General features: G+C 38.4%; 1 protein-coding gene across 4 annotated transcripts in view; it reads right to left on the minus strand.

Moving 5' to 3' along the window:
* CACNA2D4 (calcium voltage-gated channel auxiliary subunit alpha2delta 4) overlaps positions 1 to 24,578 on the minus strand; it is a 2,573,275-nt gene that overhangs the window by 2,063,986 nt on the left and 484,711 nt on the right. For all 4 annotated transcript variants that reach the window (XM_044087505.1, XM_044087506.1, XM_044087504.1 and 1 more), the window contains 3 exons: positions 23,199 to 23,349; positions 10,108 to 10,182; positions 5,411 to 5,500 (listed from right to left, as the gene is read on the minus strand). In XM_044087505.1, coding sequence (XP_043943440.1) covers positions 5,411 to 5,500; positions 10,108 to 10,182; positions 23,199 to 23,349 — 316 coding nt within the window. The remainder of the gene's footprint in view (positions 1 to 5,410; positions 5,501 to 10,107; positions 10,183 to 23,198; positions 23,350 to 24,578) is intronic.

Raw genomic sequence — 24,578 nt, forward strand, 5'->3', positions numbered from 1 at the left:
AGATCCTCCAAAGCTAGCTATGAAAACAAGATTGCCACTGATTCTAAGGACAACCAGAAAGCATTCTATAGCTATGCCAAGAATCTCAATGGCAACACCCAGATCTGCTCTGAGTTACAGCACAATGGCACAAAAATTACAGAACCAACTGATATTGCCAACATCCTGGCAGATAGGTTCAGTGCTAACTTTACCCCCTCACCCCCTAAAGGGCCCATATCTATACAGGAAGAATGCAGAGTCCCTGTAATCACATCTATACAGGTAAAAGCAGCACTCTCTAAAGCCAAAACACTGCATCCATAGGACTGGACAACTTCCCAGGCTGTGTTTTACACGAACCTCAGAATGAAATAGCTCCCCACCTAAGCACCATGTTCAATCATAGCCTCATGTCAGGCTTTGTGCCCACTGAATGACGCACAGCAACAGTTATCCCACTCCACAAATGGGGAGCCACCACTGATCCTGGGAACTATCGCCCTATTAGCCTGGTCTGCAAGGCCATGGAACGCATCATCATGGAATTCATAAACAAAGACATTGGTAACCTCCAAACTCTGGACCCCACCCAGTTCGGGTTTGTGAAAGTCAGATCTTGCCTCCTGAACCTGGTCGACTTCTTTGAGGCAGTCACCAAAACCATAGATGAGGGTAAGGTGGTTCACACAGTCTATCCTGACCTCGCCAAGGTTTTCAGCACCATCCCCCATTCTGGAATTATAGCTAAACTCACTAAACTAGCTATAAATCCCTATGTCACAAGATGGGTTGCCAAATGGCTCACTGACAGAACCCTCACTGTAAAAGTTGCAGATGCCAAATCGGACTTCAAACCAGTGACAAGTGGAGTACCACAGGGTTCAGTCATGGGACCTCTCCTGTTTGGTATCTACTTCTCTGAAGTACAGGCTAACACAGAAGGCCTCTGGCTAACTAAGTTCACAGATGACTACAAACTAGGAGCTATAGTCGAGTCCCCAAATGATGTGGACATCCTACAGAAGGGCCTCACTGAGACAGATGCCTGGTGTCAGAGCCATGGCCTCAAGCTCAATGCCAAAAAGTGCATCGTTATAATCTTTGGCAAAAACTCTGTACCCATGAACTACCACATAGGCGGCAATATTCTTAACACTGAATGTGTGATAAGAGACCCTGGGACCCAGGTGGACAGTAGTCTCTCCTTTGATAATCACATTGCCACAGTAGTCAGGAAATCCTTCTACATGGCACAGCTCATCACAAAAGGGCTCTCATCCAGAAAAAAAAAAAAGAGGTCATTGTTCCCCTCTACACGACACTAATTATACCCATTATAGAGTACAATGCCCCTTTTGGAATGTACCTCACAAGACATCTGCAGCAGCTTGAAAGGCCACAGAAGTACCTCACAAAGAGAATTACTGGCCTCAAACAGATACCCTACACTGATCACCTCAAAAAACTCCAGCTTTACTCTGTAGCAGATCGCCTACTCTGCAAGGTGATCTCTGCCTAACATATAAAGCTATGTCAAACCCAAAGCTGTGGGACATGCTACACCTAAAGAAATCCCAATCCCTCCAAGTTACACACTCTAGGGACCTAAACCTTGTCACCCCAATAAACAGGACTTGCTGGAGGGATAGATTCCTGTCGTTGAGACTTCCCATACTCTGGAACAAGCTACCCATCTATGTCAAGCAAAGTTCCTCATTAACACTCTTCAAGAAAAATCTTGATGAGTGGATGGGAAATAGGAAATACACCCCGGGCATCACTTCTGTGGATCTGCTTGACAGGGGCACAAGAAATTAACTTTCTTGGGTTGGCGTAAGCCAGGGAACTTTGTTGGCTAGGCTTACTTAGGCCTTTAGGCTGATAGCCTAGTACCTACCTATGTACCTATATAGAATAGATGCATTTGGTCGCACGGCCGAATGTTGATCTGTCATAATTACAAACTTTAATGTTGAAACTCGTAGGCGCAAATGCTCGTAATGTCACGAGCAACGTCAAATTCGAAATTCCTGAATACACAACCGCAAAAACAAGTGCTACCATGGGTCAAGAGGGGGGGAATAGTAGCCTGGCCGGCGTTTGGTAATTCTGGGTTCAGCATCTGCAGATTCGACATTTTGCAATCTTTGGATTCTGCTTTCGACATGTTCTCATTCGGACATTGTCCATTCACTCAAATGCATGTATACCATATATATATATATATATATATATATATATATATATATATATATATATATATATATATATATATATATATATATACACACACACACACACACAAACACACAGAGGTGTATATGTATGGATGTGTGCCTACATAGTGTATGTAAATTTTATATATATATATATATATACACACACACACACACACACACACACACACACACACATATATGTATATATATATATTTTTTTGCTTTAACAGTATTTCCACCCTTATCTGCAACTTGCAGCTTTTGTTTAACTTTAGTGCAGTCATTTATATTTTCCTAGGCTCTTTCATTTTATCTTCAGGATTCAGTGTCTCTGTTTATAAGTTTGCAGAATAACTTCATCTGTTTTCACTGGTATCTCTGAAAACAGTTCCTTATAGTCTCACACTGAGATCACTAAAAGTGCAGCTCACAATAAAACTCCATTTTAGCTCCACCTGGGCTTTTTATTGAATAATGAGGTAAGATGTTGGCCATTTTCAATGGCATCATAAAATTCTAAGCATATCAAGTGATAGGTTTTCCTTTTAACAACCAGATCTGTTCTTTCATAACCACTATCCATGTCATCATTCACCATTCTATGAAAATGTTTCTTCTTCTATCCAACATTTATTATCTTACATTATCTCACAGCTTCTGAAAATTTATATTTTTGGTATGCGACCTTGATTACGACATCTTCTACAGTATTTATGTTTAGTTTAACAACACAAGGACAGCCTTTTCTGAAAATTAAATCTTTCTGCAGTATTCACCATGTTTGGATCCATATTATTTTGCACACTAGGAATAAAAATACACGCATATCAATCCATGGGTTTTTGCACCGTTTAGATTCAACAAATCTGGCCCTTTCCATTATCTGTAATGTCACTTCACTGTACAATATTGTTTTATGATGAGGTCAGAACATTCAATGCCCTACATGGTTTGATTATTTGTCATTCTACAATTATTTATGCTTATATATTGTTTCTGGTTTACCTTCTAATGTTATACATGGAATATAGTGCAAGCATTTCTCATAAGTTTCTCTCTCTCTCTTTACACACACATTTTATATATATATATATATATATATATATATATATATATATATATATGTTCGTGGATAATTACTTCAGTAGCGAACCTAATGGGCCTTTTTAAGGCTAACCATGCATCCCAAATACATTGGATAGGTTTTGATGTCCCTCTTTTTATTGGCGGTATTGCTTGAGTATGTGTCATCAAGCATTTACAAGCTTTCTCTTTCCAAGAGGGACATAGGTTGCAAACCAGTGGTAAATTTATAATTCTCCATCCATTGATCCAAGTTGTGCTCGAGGGAGTGCAGGGAGGAACTCTGCTTCACAAGGATGGGAAGCCTGTTTTAGAGAAGGGGTAATGTCCGAGACACATACCTGTCATGTCTTATTTCAGGTCTATATTAGAACACCGAATTTTCAAAATTTCTAGTGTTCTAATATCTAACCCTATTAATCGAAAATTTAAAACATCCAACATACAGAACAGCAAATTTTTTCCTAGGGAAAACATTTGCTGTTCCAAAACACATACACACAACACAAGTACACCAAACAAACAGCAATCCACACACATACACCTAAACTCTTACACCTAACCCTACACTAAACTATACATACACCACTAACTATCCACTTACCTTAACCCAAATCTTAAGGTCCATCACTATCGCACAGTCACCTCACCCGCGCTCTAACCCTAACTCGCCCTAACCCTCATGTCCACACAATTGCACACTTACCTGACCCACTGCCTAACCCTAACTCACCTAACCTGCCCTAATCCTCACGCCCACACAAATGCACGTTTACCTGAACCCGACCTGTAACTTTCCACCACAGCACTGAAAATACTGACGCAACAGAAACGGACAACCGAATTCTTTCCCTAGAAATAAATTCAGTTTTCTGTTTCTTCGATATTTTCAGCGTTCGCTCAAAACGGGTTGATATTAGAACACTTGAAATTTTGAAAGTTCGGTGTTCTAATACAGACCCCTTATTTCTGTTGCAGATGAAGCTGAAGTCCTTAGATCTGGTGTTTCTAATGTCATTTGCTTTATGGATGTGCAACAGACCCGTAAGAGCTGGATCAGATGATGCTTTGAAGGCCCAGCAGAGATTGCATGTCAGTAGTCTGCAGGAGACATGTCTCCACCATGTGTTCTTTTTGTGAGGAACCTCTGTGCATACTCAAGTTGTTGCATATGCCTGCTCAGGTACATACCAAAGGGGGCATTGTACTCAATGAGTGGTCTAATGTCGCATGTGCTAAAGCCTGGGATTTAATGTCGCATATGCTAAAGCCTGGGATTTAAAGTCACATAAAGCTGCCAGTTTGAAGAAGCTGTCCAAAGTTCTTCTTCCTGAAGAGCTGAAAGTAACTCATGAGTGCTAATCTTTGTATTTACAAATTCAACAGACAAAGACAGGACTCTCTCTTAACCCTTTTGTCCTTTCCATCCAAGTCTTTTCAGCATAGAAAAGCAGGTTTGAAACAAGTTACTTTTAAGAAGAAAAACGAATCTAAGCGAGTGCAAATTGGGATGTCTTAACGGTGATAGCAATTTTATGTGTACATAAAAATTATCTTAATATATTTTATTGAATGATAAACGGCATCTTTTATTTACAAACCAAGAAGGTGCATAGCATTTTTTTTCATATTGAGACTACAATAGGCCCAGAGAAAATGGTTTACTCCACGTTTTACTGATATTCTTGGTACTGCTTTATGAGACAGGATCATATTCTGTCCTAACAGAAAACAATGGTGTTGTTCTGCTCCTCTGAACTGTCCTGTTTTGTAACCCAATGATATTCGAATGTTCTTATATATGATTTTCACGAATGACTGTATCTTGTATATTACTACCTGCACCTTGTACCCATAACACTAATTTATTGTATATGTGGTAAGCTAGAACTCAGCCTTTCTAATTTGATATATTAAATCTTTGCATAGTACTGAATATACCTTTAATTGCGGTAAAAACTAAAAATGGAATTTGTTCAGTTAGACATGTCTAGCAAGCAAACAGCAATTGTCTAATCAGTTATTCAGTAAGCAAGTATTACTACCTCCTTTCTAACTAAAACCACAGGCTACAAAACGCTATATAAAGTAGTCTTGAAAACCTAAGGACAATGTATTAAATTTACCTTGTTCAATATCTGGAAAGCCTCTGTGAGAGCTTTGCTGACAATACCCACTCCTTTGGCATGAAGTTCATCTACTAGCTGTTTGAAATGCTGAAAGAAAATGTCAAATCAGAAATTTAATAATTAGTGTAACTTAGTTTTGTTTATAACTACCTCACACACACACCACCATGTGCAGTACATGCACAGGCTAACACACACACGTGTGTGCGCGCGCACACACACGCAAACACACACACACACACACACATGCATACACACTTAAAGACACACACACACACACAAACTTGAGGATCATTCATGGACATTCTGAGATGGCAGTGTCACATACACCCATGTTGCTTACTAATACAGGTAGAATATTAGATCACTCAGTTTTGCTCATGATTCAGCTATAAATTTTTACTCTCACTTTCTGATTACATACACAAGATTATAATCCCATGCCTTTGAGTGCACAACAAAAGTATCCATGTGGTGATGCAAACAGACATTTAAATTACTTTTAGAACTTCTGCTAACGAGTACAAATGCAGAAAATAGGGTATGATAGCTGTGAGTGAATAATAATGTCACAGTGTAATATTTGTCCTAAACCAACACAAAATGAAAATTGAGAATGGAAGCTCCCTGGGTCATTTAGTTACTTAGGAATTTTGAGATCATGTTAAGTGATTTTAACCAGTACCTAGTTCTTACTGCATACAGTTTGTGTAATGATTTTGAATAAAATAGTAAGTCTGCCACAATGGTGAAAGTGTTGCTGGTCTTAACTGAAAATGGAATGTGTTCTTCTATGATCCTATGTCAGTATAGAAATTGGATATACTTTATAAATGAGGGCGCACAAAAAATCATTTAAATACTTGTGAAATCTAAAGATATCCTAATGTGAGATAGAAAATGGAAAATGTGCAGAACTGTATTGCGCTCACTTCAAAAGGAGTTTGTGAAGTGTGCGTGTTTCCATACTCTCTTTTACCTGCAGATGTACACTGATGCTATTGGGGAAAAAAAAAAAAAGTTCTTTTGCTATTTTGTTTTTATTTTTGAAGTTTACTTGCATAGTTTGCATGCTGCATTTATATCTGATAATATTGCACCAGCTTCACAGCTACTGCAAGCTACTGGCTGATATTTAAGCAATGTAACATAAATCACTCTGTTCTCTGTCAGTGTCCTAATGATAACTGGATTATTCCATAAAGACAATACTTTGATGGCAGGTGATGACATTTTGGGTCTCCTAGTTTATTGTTCCTTATCCTTTGCCATTTAGTGAAGCTATTAAAACCTTGTCAACCAATCATAACGTTGTGTTCTCCATTCTTGCATACTTCTACGACGTTTGAAAATTCTGTGCCCCAGCAATGGCTGTTCTATATATCTATTCCTAACTTACTGTGAAAATACCTCATCACAGGGTCTCCACCTCCACCCCTAATCCTATGTCTCTTTCTTTTTTTATTGGCATTCCTTTGGCCCTTATAACTCACTTTGTGGTATTTCAGTGGCCTAGTACATACATATATGGCTATCTTCATATTACTTCTCATGAAAAATCTGCACCCTCCTAACAGCCTTACCCTAAACTGCATCCAGGTTATATACTTGAAAATATGGCATCTGTGGATACGCACAGATTACACACTGTGCTTCAGTTGCTGTCTACACAAAAGTAAAACAAACATAGGATGTATAAACATCTCTATGTATGACTGCAATAACCTCTTAATATCCTACCAGTAAGGTCTCTTCCTGTATACACTCAAAGATTTAACCATGTTTGCAGCTTTAAGTTCACATAAAATTATTAATTCCAGTACCCTTTCAATTTCAGAGCTTGTCAGTTGTACTACCTTCACAGTATTACTTAGCTGTCTCAGATTTCAAATATTATAGAACGTGAACATGTACCAGTGACTGATGCCCTGCTGTTGTCTACCAGCCAGTGATAGAGTGTGATCATGTGATCATGAACCAGTGAGGGACACCCTGCTGTTGTGTACCAGTCACTAACATAGTGTGATCACGGAGTAATGCCTTGCTGTTATGTACCAGTTAATGATAGCCTATGATCATATATCAGTCAGCCCCAAATTGATCAAATTGTTGCAATGAAGCTTCTGACCCCACCTCCACCTGAATTACATATAACCTTCGCTGGCTTACTACAGTCTTGGAGCTAATTTATTTAATTAAGTGGTGATGGAGTTTGAAGGTGATGGGAAATTCTTCCATAGTTAACAAATGTCACATATTATGAAGTACATCACTTATTCTGACCCCCAAAATTCCTCTGTACTACATTAAGATGCCAGCTTTATACACTGCTTCATATACTTTTGAATAACAATTCCATAATAATTTATGATGCTGTATAGTAGGAAAAAACAGGAACATTCTTGCATATGATTTCTTTGTGTTTTGAACTTTCATTCTTATGTTTGGTCATGTCACACATTCTTTCTACATTTTGATGAAAAGAAATGTCCAGAGGTATGAGTTCTGCCCTTTAAATACACATCTGCTGGTGTTACTTGTGAGTCATTCACAGTATTCAGATTACCTTCTTGGTTTATGGAAATTAATATTCAGCTAACTGTCCATCACTATGTTGAAGTGAACCTATGTAAATGCACCAGTTTGCATTCCATACCTTCATACAGCAGACAGCGATACATTGCAGTTATAATCCACTTAATTTTATTGTACAGTCATTTGTCAGTCAGTAGGATCCATCCAGTATGCAACGCTCAGTGTCAGTCACATTAAACTGTTTCCATTTGTTCCATACAAGTGATGTAGCTATGGTTAGCCAGTAGCACTCTCAGATGTCATAGTCAGTCAGTGACCCCCTAACAGTCTGTGGTCATCTTATAATACCTTATGTTGTAATTAGTAACACCCTAGGAATTCATACCAGCAATGCTATGTGATGCCAGTGTTAACCAGTAACATCCTAGGATTTTGTGACCTGTCAGCGGTTCCCTAAAAGGCTCTGATCATCTTATACTATCCCATTGTGTTATAGGTAGTAATGTCCTAGAAATTCCTAATCAGTGAACAATGCTATGTGATGCCAGCATTAACCAGTAACACCCTAGGATGTTATGATCTGTCAGTGACATCCTAACAGTCCGTGGTCAGCTTATAGTACCATATCATGTTGTGGTTAGTAACAGCCTAGGAAGTTGTAATCAGCCAATAATGTTATGTGATGCTAGCATTAACACCACCCTAGGATGCTATGATTGGTTATTGATTCCCTATAAGGCTCTGTCACCTCACAATATCCTATCATGTTGTGATTACTAGCATCCTAGGATGTCATAATCAGCCAAGAATGCTAAATCACAAAATAACCCGGAATCTAAAATTTATCAGGGTTTCCTGCAGTGAAATAAGCTTAAGAATGATAAAAAATTGTAGTTATCTTAAGCTTACAAAACAGACATTAAACAGAAGATAAAATAACTTGCTCTTTTGTTGAACAATGTTTTTGAATAGCTTGCTTGGTAGCCCTCAGAATATTATTTCTTCCTCCAGCAGCTCTCTCTCTCTCACTCTCTTTCATATTCTATGTGCAGCCTTGAAATTATAGACGAGTGTGAAAATGAGTGATGTTAGCTAATGAGAATACAATATTTTGCATCTTATTTTTCCTTAAATAAAATAATTTTGGTTCAATAATTTGCTAAATAATTGATTGAGTAGTTGAGAGAAATATCATCTGAAAAAGACGCAACTGTTCAGATGTAGGGTGACCGTACAACATATTCATCACATACAATACTTAACTTTAGTAGGTAAACTTATTTAATTTGGCAACATGCTACTGCTATTAATAAGGTGTACAAAACAGAACTCATTTCTCTATTTCTTCAGCATGTTATTAGGTTGTGCATGTTCATAGGTTAGTACTAAGCTAACTGCCCTTGCAAGCCATTGTAAGCCTAGCCAATTATCCCTTGTGAGACTCAAACTCTGCACCTTGTGTTTGTAAGGCAAACACCTTAACCATTAGGCCACCCTCCCAACCTTCAATATTCTCAGTGAGAAGATAGACATCTTCCTAGCTAAATTATCAGATACTTGCATGTCCAAGTGTCTCGGTGCTAAACCAATGCACTTGTTTATAGCTTTACATTAGTTATGTGATTCTTGTCTCTTCGATTGCTATGCAGAAAAAGACATCTTTAGTAAATCATGACAACAGCTGACCTTTGAGTTTAGATCAGAGTCAGTGTTGTGTCGGTCATGAAGGACACATTAATCCCTCATTTCCTATCAAGTACTTCTTGCTAAAGTATAGACTAAATAGTCTAAGCACTGGATGATATGTGAGGAATTACATTTTATATAAAAATAAATGAAATATACACTGAAATGAATTGCTTGATGTTACTTATGACAAAGAGCCACCAGTGTGATGCTGATGTGTGCTGAGTGCAGCCATATGAGGAATCTTCCATAGACAACTTCCATAGATTAAAATGTATCTGTGTACGATATTTAATAACCATACTTGCTGTTGCCTTAATACTTGATCATAATATCTACTAACACTTTGCATGGACTAATTACTTAATGTGTTCTCTTGACAAAAGTATTTTATTTCATGTAAGATGATTCCATTTCCAAATATGTTGCATCATTTGGTTATTAATGTACATGCTGGTGCTTTCCACACTTACCTCTCGATTGTCCCTGTCTGCTTGCACCAAGATTTCCTTGAAACATGGTTCAATATAATGTACATAGTCATTGTACTGAAAGAAAAGCAGAACAGTTATTGAAGAGACCTAGCTGATCTAGGTTTTCGTAATAACATGAAGGCTGTTGACAAATTATAAATGCATAATCTGGTGGTAATAATAATAACAGTACTCAAAATATTACTGAATCATTTCTGTAAGTTATTACAATCTTCATTCTTCTAAAGTTTACAAACTGTTCGAATTACTATTCATTACTGGCCGTGTTCCAAAACACACTTCTCCTTCCTAGTTTGTCAAGTGTTTTAATACCAGTGCTGTATAATCCAGGAAAGAATCCCACATTCCTTGTCTTACACTGGCTTTTTTCATTTATTTCTTTATTATCACCCAATTACATCTTTAATTAATAATTAAAAATTATGCATGTCCCAAACCATCCCACAACATTCAGATTTTTATACAAAAAAGATAAAAATGAGCATCTGGTATGCCATTTTAGTTCAACAATGTTCCAATTACCCATTATGATAAAAGTACAAAGCAGAATAACCTTAATAATTCATAAAAATGAGAAGTATTTTAGCATACACTTTAACTCAAACTTGTAGCAAATGTAGCATTACTAACAGATTCTAATAATTGCAAAGGTTTTGTATGTTATGAATTCATAAGCATTTAATAAAATAAATAATTGTCCATGTTAAATGCCCTTATCTTACATCATCTAGTTATATAAGACAGAATCGGTCAATTAGAACCCCACTAGCTAAATATTAATGATACCCCTCCAAAAACACCTCCAAGTATCTTAGCATCTCTTGAAGCAGGGTGTAAAACCCTTCCATACGACATCCTTTAATCTGAGTCAGATAACTTCAGTAATGTCCTCCCCGCCTAAACAAAACAGAACTGTCATAATAGAGGGGACTCTAGTCTCAATATCTCATCCACCTAAACTCTTAGATAGGAAATGAAAGAAGGAAGATGCGAGTCACCTTAAAGATATTGTCCAAATTCTCCAATCATGACAACGGCGTCCTTATGTTTGCATGTGTACCTTTATTAGTGACTAAAGTCTTGAAGAATGTAGCCAGCTATATGCCATGGGATGCATTTAAAATGTTTATTCATTTTGAGTAATGAGATGTGTTAGAAGTGACCTTTTTGAAAAGCCGCAGTCTAACCATAGCTATGTTTTACTAAGTTATAAAGTTTTGTAAACGACCGTTGTTTCAGGATGCCTGCTTGGAAAATTGTTTTTCTTGTTTAAGCTTATCAGTTTTAGAGGTTCATTTTTGCAGTATTAAAAAGATATGCTCACCCTGTATTTGGGTAGCGGGGCTGTATTCTTGACGCTGATATATAATTACAAATATCCTGGGTGCAGCTTTGCTGTATATATTCTAATTTAAATATTACAGTCATTCTCTACTGTAGGTATTTTAGATGGCTTCTAGTTTCTAGTAACAGATACAAAAAGTATAACAGGAACAAGTCCAAATCAATCTAAGCCTGGCTTGTCCTCACCGATATCCCACTAAGAAAAGGACAGAAACTAGATTCATCTTTGGAGACCATATATACTCAAATCCATCCATCCACAACCCCTTTTTCCCATTTTTTTTTTTGCATATGGGATGGGGGTGTCACTTCAACAGTGACAATCATCTACAGCTAAAGTTTACACCACTGGGTGGCTAGCCCTGCCACTGAAGTTCATCCACACCACACACTCGCAGGCACACTCAAACCCATGGCCAGTTTAGACTGCCTACATCCACCTACTGCACGGCTTTGGAATGTGGGAGGAAACTGGAGCACCTCGAGAAAACCACACAAATATAGGGTGGACATGCAGAATCCACACAGAAGGCACTCCAGCTGAGAATTGAACCAGGGAACCTCTTGCTATGAGGTGACAACACTATCCACTGTACCACTGTGCCATCCCATATACTCGAAGTCTCCCTCTAAATCATTTCATTTTTGAAATGCTGATGCTTTCAAATTGCCACAATGTATGTATGCAACCACCCTCCCCTAGAATTATACCTACAGCCCTCAGAAGCTCTGTCTGAAAATATATTCTGCTGTCTGCGCATGTCTAAGCACTTCTGAAGACACTTCCAACTAAATATATCTGATCCCGGGAACTATAGACCTATTAGCCTGACGAGCCTGGTCTGCAAAGCCATGGAACGTATCATCATGGAACTCAAAGACATTGGTAACCTCCAAACTCTGGATCCCACCCAGTTTGGGTTTGTGAAAGGGAGATCATGCCTCCTGAACCTGATCGACTTCTTTGAGGCAGTCACCAAAGCCATAGATGAGGGTAAAGAGGTTCACGCAGCCTATCTTGACCTCGCCAAGGCTTTCAACACCATCCCCCATTCTGGAATTATAGCTAAACTCAATAAACTAGGCATAAATCCCTACATCACAAGATGGGTTGCCAACTGGCTCACTGACAGAACCCACACTGTAAAAGTTGCAGACTCCAAATCTGACCTCAAACCAGTGACAAGTGGAGTACCACAGGGTTCCGTCCTGGGACCGCTCCTGTTTGGTATCTACTTCTCTGAAGTACAGGCTAACACAGAAGGCCTCTGGCTAATGAAGTTCGCAGATGACTGCAAACTAGGAGCCATAGTCAAGTCCCCAAATGATGTGAACATCCTACAGAAGGGCCTCTCTGAGACAGATGCCTGGTGTCAGAGCCATGGTCTCAAGCTCAATGCCAAAAGGTGCAGTGTCATCCCCTTTGGTAAAAACTCTGTACCCATGAACTACCACATAGGCAGCAATCTACTTAACACCGAATGCATCATAAGAGACCTTGGGACCCAGGTGGACAGTAGTTTCTCCTTTGATAGTCACATCGCCACAGTAGTCAGGAAGTCCTTCTACGTGGCACACCTCATCATAAAAGGGTTCTCATCCAGGAAAAACGAGGTCATCGTTACCCTCTACTCATCACTCATTAGACCCATTATAGAGTACAACGCCCCTTTTGGAATGTACCTCAAGACATCTGCAGCAACTGGAAAGGCCACAGAAGTACCTCATAAAGAGGATTACTGGACTCAAACAAATGCCCTACACTGACCGCCTCAAAAAACTCCAGCTTTACTCCATAGCATATCGCCTACTCAGAGGTGATCTCTGCCTAACATATAAAGCTATGTCAAACCCAGAGCTGTTGGACATGCTACACCTAAAGAAATCCCAATCCCTCCGAGCTACACGCTCTAGGGACTTAAACCTTCTCACCACAATAAACAGGACATGCTGGAGGGATAGATTCCTATCCCAGAGACTTCCCATACTCTGGAACAGGCTACCCATCTATGTCAAGCAAAGTTCTTCATTAGCACACTTCAAGAAAAATCTTGATGAGTGGATGGGAAATAGGGAATACACCCCGGGGATCACTTCTGTGTCTCTGCTCATCAGTGGCACAGGAAAATAACTTTTTTGTGTGGCGTAAGCCAGGGAACCTTGTTGGCTAGGCTTGCATAGGCCCTTGGGCCGATAGCCTAGTACCTACCTATGAACCTAAATATATGAACTTGTCTAGAATCTGTGGCATATACCTCAGCTTCAAGGAGTTTTCTAGTAATCTAATCAATCAGACTATGTAGTTTTTCTTTCTGGGAACTAATCAGGCCTCCTACCAACTTTCACTTCAAGTTTTGTAGCTCACTACAGATTCTATATACCAGATGGACCAGGACTGTCCCTTCTTTTCTCGCTCTATCCACAAACTGGATCTACTGGGGATGGCTACATGGGTATAGTAATCAATTCCATGGATGGGTATAGTAATCCATTTCATGGCCTTCCATCAAGTTAACATCAGAAAATAATGGTAAAGCTCTCCCTGCCTCAGGGCATAACTATCCTTACATTCAGTGCATGACTTATAGTCCACTGAATGCAAACATTTGTTCCAGTGACTAAGCTTCAGGAAGTACCTCAGTCAGACTGTCATCTGGCAATCCTGATCCGATAGCTGTATACTAGACTATCAATGGCAAATCCATTAACCATTCCATTAAACCAAATCTTGCAAGAACCCAGCTCTCATTATATCAAGCAGTGTTCTGTTTCTCCGCACCAAGTGAGCACCATAAAATGGAAATTTGTCATTTCAGATAGCATTTATGAACATTATTTGTCAATAGGACTTACAGATTGGCATCCAGTGTAAGTAGATTAGTCTAAACTGTCCAGTTTTGCAATACAAATGCAACCTGAAGACCTTCAGCCATGGCAGGCATGTCATACCCCAAGAGAGCTGGATTTGTTTTCCAAATAAAAGATGTATGCATACATTTTAATGTTGGAGATCTATTAAAATTACCTGAAAACTATAAAGTGCCAAAGGCAAACATAATATCTGAATCACACTTACATAATGTGCCAAATTAAGCAAGAAAATTTACAACTTTGTTCCATACTCCCTAGTTTTGGCTAAAAATAAATAATCTACCTCCAAGTCTGGTGATAAGTGGTAGAAAGGGCAATCCCCAGATATTTGAGAGTGCTCCCATGCCAAAGATAGGTGTGTATCTGTTTCAGTCCCTGAGAAAAAGCAAATTTCATAGGCTCTATCTTTGTCTTGAATACATTCTGTGCATAATGAATCAACATTTATGTTTTAATAATAACAAAAGGGTATCGCCATGGAATGAAATAACACTGCTGCATGTTAAGCAAAAACATGACCAGTGGATGCCCCGGTGGTCAAAATGCTCATAAAAATTTCATAACTGTGATGCAGATCTGACAGTAGACTATAGGATACAGGAGGCTCTGGTGGTTCTGGATACTTCCCCTCATTGTGTCACTGAAATGACAGACTGCTTCTATGACTGGAGAATTACCTTTGTCATAAAGACCTCAACCATTAAGGTGACCATTTCTAGGAATAACTGCTCACTTGCCCATGCAGTTATAGTTCCTGTGGGACACAACCCAAGCCTGGTGTTTTGCCATTAAATAATCAAAGCAATGTGGTCTGCAATTCCTCCAGGGTAACAAGTGTCAGACAATCAAGACTCCTCTAGGGTTAAAATAAGAAACTTCTGTTTGAAGCAGAACTCACTAGCATTTCAGGTCTCTTGTATAGGCACTGGTGAAATTTATAAAGTACAACTAAAAACATCTAAAACTTATGGTTTCCCCAAATGGTCATCTTCTGGGTCTTTCAGTCTAACTGACATTTTAGACCTTATTTGATACAGACACAAATCAACATGGGTCGCCGGAACCATAGAGCGCAGGGGAGCCCCCCCCCCCACTTTTAGGGATCATCCATATCTCTGGACCTTTCGTTTTCCACACCTCCCAACTGCCACGGTGATGTCAGAGTGAGTGTGTGTGTGTGTAAATGCCCCCAGCAGGATACATCTGGTGGCTAGAGGTACTCAGGCTCAAACCCTGTACTTTGGGTACAGGTAAAAAGAGCCTAAAGTCCCTAGCCACCATCACTTGTGAATTTATGCCTCACGTTTTTGTTCTGTTCTTTGTGGTTTGCAGGAGTGGTAAAACAAAACCTTTTATTCTAGCAATTTTCTAAGGTTATAAAATCAGTATTTGAAATGTGTCCCTATTTTGGGGCTGTATTCCCCCATTATTGGCTTTGTTCTGTATTTTTGTGCTAAGAGGTTGAGAACTGTGGTGAGAAGTGAGAACTGAATTCAGTAAATGATATGATAGCTATTTAAGTTTGTCTTCCTGCCTTTCAAGAAACTGCTAGTTTAGCTTAGTGGTATGTTGCTCTGACTGTAGTGCATAGTGTTCTGGGTTCAAGACTTGGCAGTGAAATGCATGGTGGTAACATTTTATGCAAGCAACTTTCCAAAATTATACACACAATGTTTAAAATGTGTCCCTGTTTTTTGGCCTTTTGCCCCCCCCCCCCAATTGAAAATAAGTTCAAGAAGCTGTGCAACATGCCTATGGCTTACAGTGACAGTCTACTGTGATTCCGTATTTATATATTGTGTGTAGAAGTAGACTGTTATCATGGAAATGTTCTGAATAGGGCAGTTTTGTCATTACTGGTGCATGCATTTTGCTTCATTGCCCACTGGAAAAATGTTCAAACAAATTTATAATGCAGTTGTGTGTGGAAGTAGACCTTAATGATGGAAATATTCTGAATAGGGCAGTTTTGTCATTATTGGTTAATGCATTTTTGTTTCATTGCCTACTGTAAAAATGTTTAAACAATACATTTAAAATGCACTCTAACTTAAGTCTAACAAGTGTGCTGTATTATACAAGGAATATAATTTAATACAATCAGGAAGGTGAATCAAGGAATGCATACATGTATGCATGGCCCTAAAAATGTGTTTGAAAACAGCCCAGAGGAAAGTGTGAAAGGCTCAAAATCATGGGCAAATTTTAAGCTTTACTCTTGTTACCAAAGCAATGGATGAAGGCAAAACAGTTCACACCACATTACCTTGACCTGGCCAAGCCTTTTGACACAATCCCTACTCAGGTGTAGTACTAATGTAGGAGCAAACACTTACATCACCAGCTGCATTACAGGATGCAGGAGATCAAAACAGGGTAAGAGACCAGTCAGCAATGGAGTCCCCCAGGGTTCAGTGCTGAGACTTTTTCTGTTTGGCATATACATCTCAAAAGTAAAAGGAAATACCAAAGAGCTTTAGCTAGCTAAGTTTGAGATGATTGCAAGCTAGGAGAAGTTATTGAATCCCCAAATGACTTGACCATCATGCAGAAAGGTTTGTCCCAAATAATAACTGGTGTCAAAACCATGACAATGCCCTCTGAGAACTGATCCAATTGTTTGGCATTTGGGAACTTGTGAATACAGTGACCTAACTTTTGACCAACATGTGCCCAGAGTCATAAGAAAGCCTTTCTATATTGCACAGCTTATAAACAAATTGATTGTGACTAGATCTAGAGATGTTGTTGTCCCCCTTTACAAAGCTCTCATTATGTCAATCATTTTGTATAATGCCCACTGTGGCATGTATCTGTCCAGCTCCATGCAACACTTGGAATACCTTCAGAGATACCTTACTAAAAGGATAAAAGTCCTAAACAAAAGTTCTTGCGTGGACCACCTCAAAGATTTATTACTATACTCAGTATCCTACAGAGTGCTTGGAGGTGACATGTCTGGCATACAAAGCATCCTCAAACATAATACAGATGGACCTACTGAACATCAACAAGTCAAATGGCATCAGAAAAACTCAGTCCAGGTATCTAAACTGAATTTTGTGGAGAGATGGATATATATCACAGAGGCTACCACTGTTCCGGAACAGACTATCCATAAAAATAAAGCAAAGCTCATCCATCCATATTCAAATGCAACTTGGATCTAAGGATAGGTAATAGAAAATGTACTCCAGGATTTCCCCTCATGCCACTAATGGATAGAGGCAGTTCCTAAATGCTGCATCCATTACATGGCCCCCTCAAATTATCTATGGTATGATCACAGTTTTTCTCAATAGGGCTAATATACAATCAGCCATGGGGATAGCCAAGACCAATCAGAAAATGTTAATTCAAGCACCAAAAGGGAATTGGCTAAGTTTAAAATGTCCTCCAAGTGAACCTATGTTGTGGTAGCAAATAGTTATAAAATAATTGCCCTTTTTAGATCACTAAGTGCCTCTGTCACTCCCCCCCCCCCCAGTCTTTAACAGCTTCCGGCGCCTATGCAAAGCAATAAATTTGTAATTAATGGCTGTCCTTAAAAGTATGTGAATCTTAACACTGACTAAAATTTATCTTTGCCTGTAAAATTTCAGTGATTTACACTTTCACCCTCTGTTTGTCTTCTACTATCCATTTCAGGGTCTTGGATAGTCTAGGTTGTAAGTCCTTCAACCAATCTTGCCAAGCCTGTATACATACAACTAACCATCACACCCAAGCTTAACAATCTTAGTGTCATTTTTGTTACTTACACAGTGCCCTTTCTTATGCCGGCTATTATTAATAAAATAATTTATTTAAGGAAAACAGGTTCAAAAATGTCAGTTTTAAAGGTTTTAAAAGTCAGAATGAGATAAATAACAGGAAATAAATGGACTGATTGGTGACATAGCATCTATCTAAATTTATAGATATCGATACCTCTCATTTAATCAATGGGTACATAGGTTCAAAGGTATATTCTGTACTCTAGGTTAATGACGATTACGGCCCTTATAAACCTAGCCATAAAACCCAAATCTGACCACAAATTTGATTTTTATAGGGGTGATTTACTGACTGCCTCTGTTCATCACAGGCAGAGTTGCCAGACCAAGAGCGAATTTCTGATTACCCATCCATTGGTCCAAGTTGTGCTTAAATAGGGTTAGGGAGGATCTCCACTTCACAGGAATGGGTAGCCTGTTCCAAAGAATGGCAATGCTCTGAGAAACATCTGGATCTCTAACATCTTATTTATTTTGCAAGCAAAATGTAGGTCTTTTGCTCTAGTAGTTCTGATGCTGTTTGTTCTGCAGATGTGCAAAAGGTTCATCAATACAGGGTCCAGGGATGCCTTGTACGCCAGGCAAAGATCACTTTTCAGAAGTTTGTATGATACTAAAGAAAGAGACAAGGCTTTTAAGGGATTAGTGTAGGGCACCATGCTTATTCCCTGTATTCTTTATGTAAGGAACCTTTGTGGACGTTCCAGGTACTGCATATATCTGGTCAGGTGTATACCAAAGAGGGCATTATACTGTATGATGGCTCAGATGAGGGAAGAGTATAGTGGTATAATGACCTCACTAGACCAAGATGCAATGCACTTACTTCTACGTTGAGCAACATAGAAAGATTTTCTTACTACCTTTGACACATGTTGGTCGAAGTTTAGGTTACTATCTGCATGCTGCTAATCTCATCGGTTATAAGAAGTACAGATGTGAGGTCATGTCAGAAAAATGTCAAGAAGATCAGTAGCTTGCAAAGCGGATATTTATAATATGAACCTATCACTGCTGGGGGTAGACTGTGGCAAATATTTTCCTTTCAGTTTAGTGTTAACTTTTGTTTTTGCAAAGCCCTTTTTTCCTGCAAGACTAAAGCACAAACATACATTTTAACCTGCAGTTTGTTAAGTTCCTGCATTAGGATAGAACTTTAGATATGGCAATGTATGTTTATTTCCCTTGTATAAATTGGAACTAACAATTAACAAACCATAAAATAACTTTACAAAGGAAATTATGATTAAACTTTGGTTGCAGTACCACTAATGACACTTAGTAAATAGGCAATAATGGTACATTATTTACAGAGGATAACATAAGATGAATGTGTCATTGGAAAATAGATATATTTATTAATTGTGAATGTATTAACATAATGTTACCCAAAAGACATCTACATAGCATAAAATAGCCATATTTATGCTGTTTAATAGGCAGAGTAATTTAAGTGTGCTAGAAAAGCAATAAAGTTATAAAATACTATCTTTTTTTCTGATAACCCACTTTATCCTTTACAGGGTGATGGGATGTCAAAGCCTATCCTGACAACCAGTGGGTACGGGATATTGAAACTCAGTCTGGACAGGGCACTGTGTCACAAAATGCACCCTCTCGCATACACTATGTACACAGCTATGAGCAATTTGAACAATGCCAATTAACCTGCAGCATGTCTTTGGGAGTAAACCTGAGCACCTAAAAAACAGCATAGATGCAGGGACAAAATGCAGCTGCCAGAGATGAGGCAAATAAGCCAATAATCAAACTAGACAACATTTTGGCACTGTGCTGCAAACACAATTTCAGGATTATACTTCCATTCCTTATAACATTTCTGATTTCTATCCACACATTCCTTATAACATTTCTGATTTCTATCCACACATTCCTTATAACATTTCTGATTTCTATCCACACATTCCTTATGACATTTCTGATTTCTATCCACACATTCCTTATGACATTTCTGATTTCTATCCACACATTCCTTATGACATTTCTGATTTCTATCCACACATTCCTTATGACATTTCTGATTTCTATCCACACATTCCTTATAACATTTCTGATTTCTATCCACACATTCCTTATGACATTTCTGATTTCTATCCACACATTCCTTATGACATTTCTGATTTCTATCCACACATTCCTTATAACATTTCTGATTTCTATCCACACATTCCTTATGACATTTCTGATTTCTATCCACACATTCTCCTCTTTCATAGACTAGCTTCTTTATGGAGATGGAAGCTGCTGTGAACAGTTACAATACAGAAGTCTCTCATATGTTTCATACGTAGCATATCATAGTTCCTACTTTAGAGTGCTCTTTGGAGATGAAGACTATAAAAGATGTGATATACAGCTATAAAAGTAACTATGTGCATGTTATCCAACTTGCAGATAAAACATTAACTGCATTCAAAACACTATGTTCTTTTATTCAATATCTTTAGCAAAATGGTAGTTACCTTGCACCATTTACTTCTGTTGCAGTACATCAAAATTTTAGTGAACAATCATTATCAAAATCAAATGCAAGTCAGAAGAGGATAAACTTTTCCTGAGTCTAAAATTGCACATCTTGTATATCTTCTACTTAAATAAAGTCAGACAAATCCCCTGAAAATCATACCGCAGGTGAGCAGGGCCAAGACACCATAACCACTTCTATTGATACACTCACCCCTCACTGTTAATGTTCTCCAGAGGAAATCAACAAGCTTTTTTCTTCAGTAGTAGTTACTTCCTTGGACCTTCCAGATGCCTAGGTATAACCCAATGATTTTTGCAACTGTACATTCGCTACCCGACTCCCTAAATGTTCTGCCCAATCAAATGCAGGAGAGTCCCCTACCTTGTTTGAATATCCTGCAGAGGGAAGCATGAAAGCATTCTTTGAAAATTGTTAATGTCTGGAAAAGTATTATAAACATGGGCATAAGCTGTTTTGGAATACGCTACAACAGTATACAGTACATATATAAAAAAACTTTCATTCCATATTTTACATACAAATCACTAGAATAAAGTCCTTTCTCTTTGCATTGTCCTTTGATTAACCTTAATGACTTCCCTAAATTATATTTTCCAATCTTAAATCTGTAATGAATGAGATTCGCTATGTCTAAAATAATTCCATTCAAGGGAATCCAATCCTTTTCAGTATATGCGGATGTTCCCATACTGCATCTTTTCACAAATGTTCCAGTCCTTGTTCTTTTCTATAGTGTCCCTTTCTTTTGTGGTATCCTTTGTGTTCCCTTTCACCTCCGCTTATTCAGTCTACAGGTCAGTCAAGTGCCAATACAGCTCAGGAGGTTTCTCAGACAACTCTTTCCTTTAGGTAATAATCTCGGTCTGTTACTTGCTGCGCTTCTAGATCAATAAACGCCTGCCAGTGGGATCAGTCGAGTCATATCACATCATTTTCAACTTTACTACATGCAAATCCATAAAATTCTCCGAAACGAGGAAAGCTTTGTCTAAGTATTTTTTTTTTATGTTGACAGTCTGGATGCAGGATTTTCACTCCAGATTCTTCCAATATTTCTGTATGCATAGTTAAAGAAACACCTAGCCATCAAACTGAAGAAAGGCCTGCAGCATCCATCTTGATCAAGACAAGCAATTTCCCTGGTATCTTTGTCATATTGCCCATAGGCAGTGAAAATACCACCTCAGGTCTCCCCTGAAAATAAGCCTTATGTTTAGTGGTACTACACCTGCTAGCATAAATAGATAAATATTTGTTGCACAGGTAGTAAACATTGACCCTAGTAAAGCCAAAACTAATCTGTAGTCATCCCATTCAGATTTGAAAATAACACCATCTTCTAATTACTGTGACAAACATTAGAATTCATTTCCTTGCAGCTTCTGGTAGTACAGCTTCCTGAACATTTCAATATGTCAGGATGTATTCAAACACCCTGGTCGTAATTGTTGATAACTGTGCAGATTAGAACAAAAGAGTGCTCTAACACTTGTGGAAAAAAATCACCCATCAGAGAGAATTTTACCAATGTAATTCGTCAGAAAATCCTACAAAATACTGTTTAAAACTGGGAGAAAATACAGAAAATTGTGATTTTTAAAAATAAGATTAATTTCATTAATGCAATTTATCTGACTAATGTTGCATTTGTAACCGCTACCTTATTTAAAATTCAGAAATAATTATTTATATTAGCTCAAAGGCATGTTTTATCTTTAGTGGAAAGGTTACATTACAACAAACTACAAAATTAAAATGCATAAACATGACCATGATAATGTGAATGAGTAATAGCACAGAGGAGATCGGTCAAGTATAATCTTCTCACATATACCGAGGCTATAAATTCCCTTAGGATGTACTGTCAAATATCTATGGTGCACAACTGTTGTAGCCTATAGTATGATCAAACACTTGCATGCATTTTTTTAACAAACTGCATTGAAATTACATAAATGATAAGTTGATCCAGAAGGCACTAATGTTGTAAAACAAACCTGACTAAATAGCTTCCTACCATGAAAATCTGGTTATCTAGGAGACAGACTAGGAAATCCCACTATGCAATGCAGCCTACATATTCCTTCAATGTATTTAATGTGATGTGCTTTGCATCTTGAGTCATTTATGGGTTTGCATTTGAAAGCGGACATATTCTTACAATAACTGTTATATCAAAGTTGGGACAAAGTTCTTTTCATGCTTTTGACAGAGGCGAGCCTATAAAACATAGCAATGAATGAAACAAATGCCAAACTAGACTGAAAATTGACCAGTTATATAACACATTAATTTAATGCCAAGGACACAGTGGAACTGTACAGTGCTACAAAAGTAACGCAATGATCCATCATGTCATCTCAGTCAGTGCTAGAGCTGTAGCATTTTTATAACAGTAAAACCCCACAAGCTTTATGCTTCTGTTATTAGTGCCGCCACTGAAGACAGAAGGAGAGATAACATTGCTCCAGATGACTGTACATCCACATCTCCATTTATAACATGCCCCTCTTTTCAGCACAAACGTCTAGTACATGTTGGATTCTTAGATTCTGAAACCTGTTACTTACTGCAATCACATTGGCAAAGTCATTTTCTCCCAGGGTGTCCAGGATGGTGTTGATGGTATGTTTGGCAATAGTCATCCTCAGGCCCTTCATACTACCACTGATGTCCAGGAGAATCACAACATCCTTAGGAGATGTGGCTGCCTGAATATACCTGCACAGGTAACATGAAAAACATTTACTTATGAAAAACTGTCCAGTTCAAACAAAGGAAGAGTTATTTAACAAGTATTTTATTTAACAAAATAACTTCATATTTGAATTTCTGGTAGTGTCTTTCTTACTTTAATAACAAAAGTTAATAACAAATATTCATATTAAAGACATAGAATTTTCTCAGACAGCAGCAGTGGATTCAAAGTGATGTACATGTCTACATGCAGCTGTGAGTGTGAAAGTAGAGCTGGATCCAGCACTAGGTTACCTAGGACCCCATGCTTTCAGGGGGGCCCAACCACAACATTAAATTAAAACAAAGTTTTCTTACTTGGTGAGTGACCACGTACTGTCGCTTTAAGAATTAAAATAAAGTTGTCCTCAGACTGCATATGGTCACATTAAGAATAAAAACTAAGGAGCTTCCTGCTTTGTCCACATACTACTGCTTCCTGCTTTCAGCCAATGAAAGCGGAGCAAATGTGCAAGCAAAACTGGCATGAGATTTGCTGAGTGCAGCAAAAGTAACAGCAAGGGTCCATGCAAGCCTTTAGCAGGTGTTTTGAGTAATGGCTTCTAAAGCACTTGGAAAGTATTTCACTTTACAGCAGCTCTTTTTGCTTTGAGTAATGGTCCATGCAGCCTTTAGCAGGTATTTTACTTTCTGCAATAGATCGTGCAGTGTTTGACTTGTGTTCCATGTTTTACTTTGATTCAAGTAACTGTCCACTGTGTGAGTGTCTGTGTGTGTGTGTGTGTGTGTGTGTGTGTGTGTGTGTGTGTCTGTGTGTGTGTGTGTGTGTGTGTGTGTGTGTGTGTGTGTGTGTGTGTGTGTGTGTGTGTGTGTGTGTGTGTGTGTGTGTGTGTGTGTGAGAGTGTCTGTGTGTGTGTGTGTGTGTGTGTGTGTGTGTGTGTGTGTGTGTGTGTGTGTGTGTGTGTGTGTGTGTGTGTGTGTGTGTGTGTGTGTGTGTGTGTGTGTGTGTGTGTGTGTGTTTGTGTGTGTGTGTGTGTGTGTGTGTGTGTGTGTGTGTGTGTGTGTGTGTGTGTGTCTGTGTGTGTGTGCCTGTGTGTGTGTGTGTGTGTGTGTGTGTGTTAGGCTGGAATACTTTAGATACTCTGATTGTGTGAAACATTTTAAATATGTAATTTGTTCATGATTATCTTTTTGTGACACTGACATCTAAGAAGGATGTAGTCAACAATGCAGGTATTTGGACTGGGGATATT

The sequence above is a fragment of the Protopterus annectens genome, chromosome 11.part0, assembly GCF_019279795.1.
Source record: "Protopterus annectens isolate FY-2018-M chromosome 11.part0, PAN1.0, whole genome shotgun sequence".
Lineage (NCBI taxonomy): Eukaryota > Metazoa > Chordata > Ceratodontiformes > Protopteridae > Protopterus > Protopterus annectens.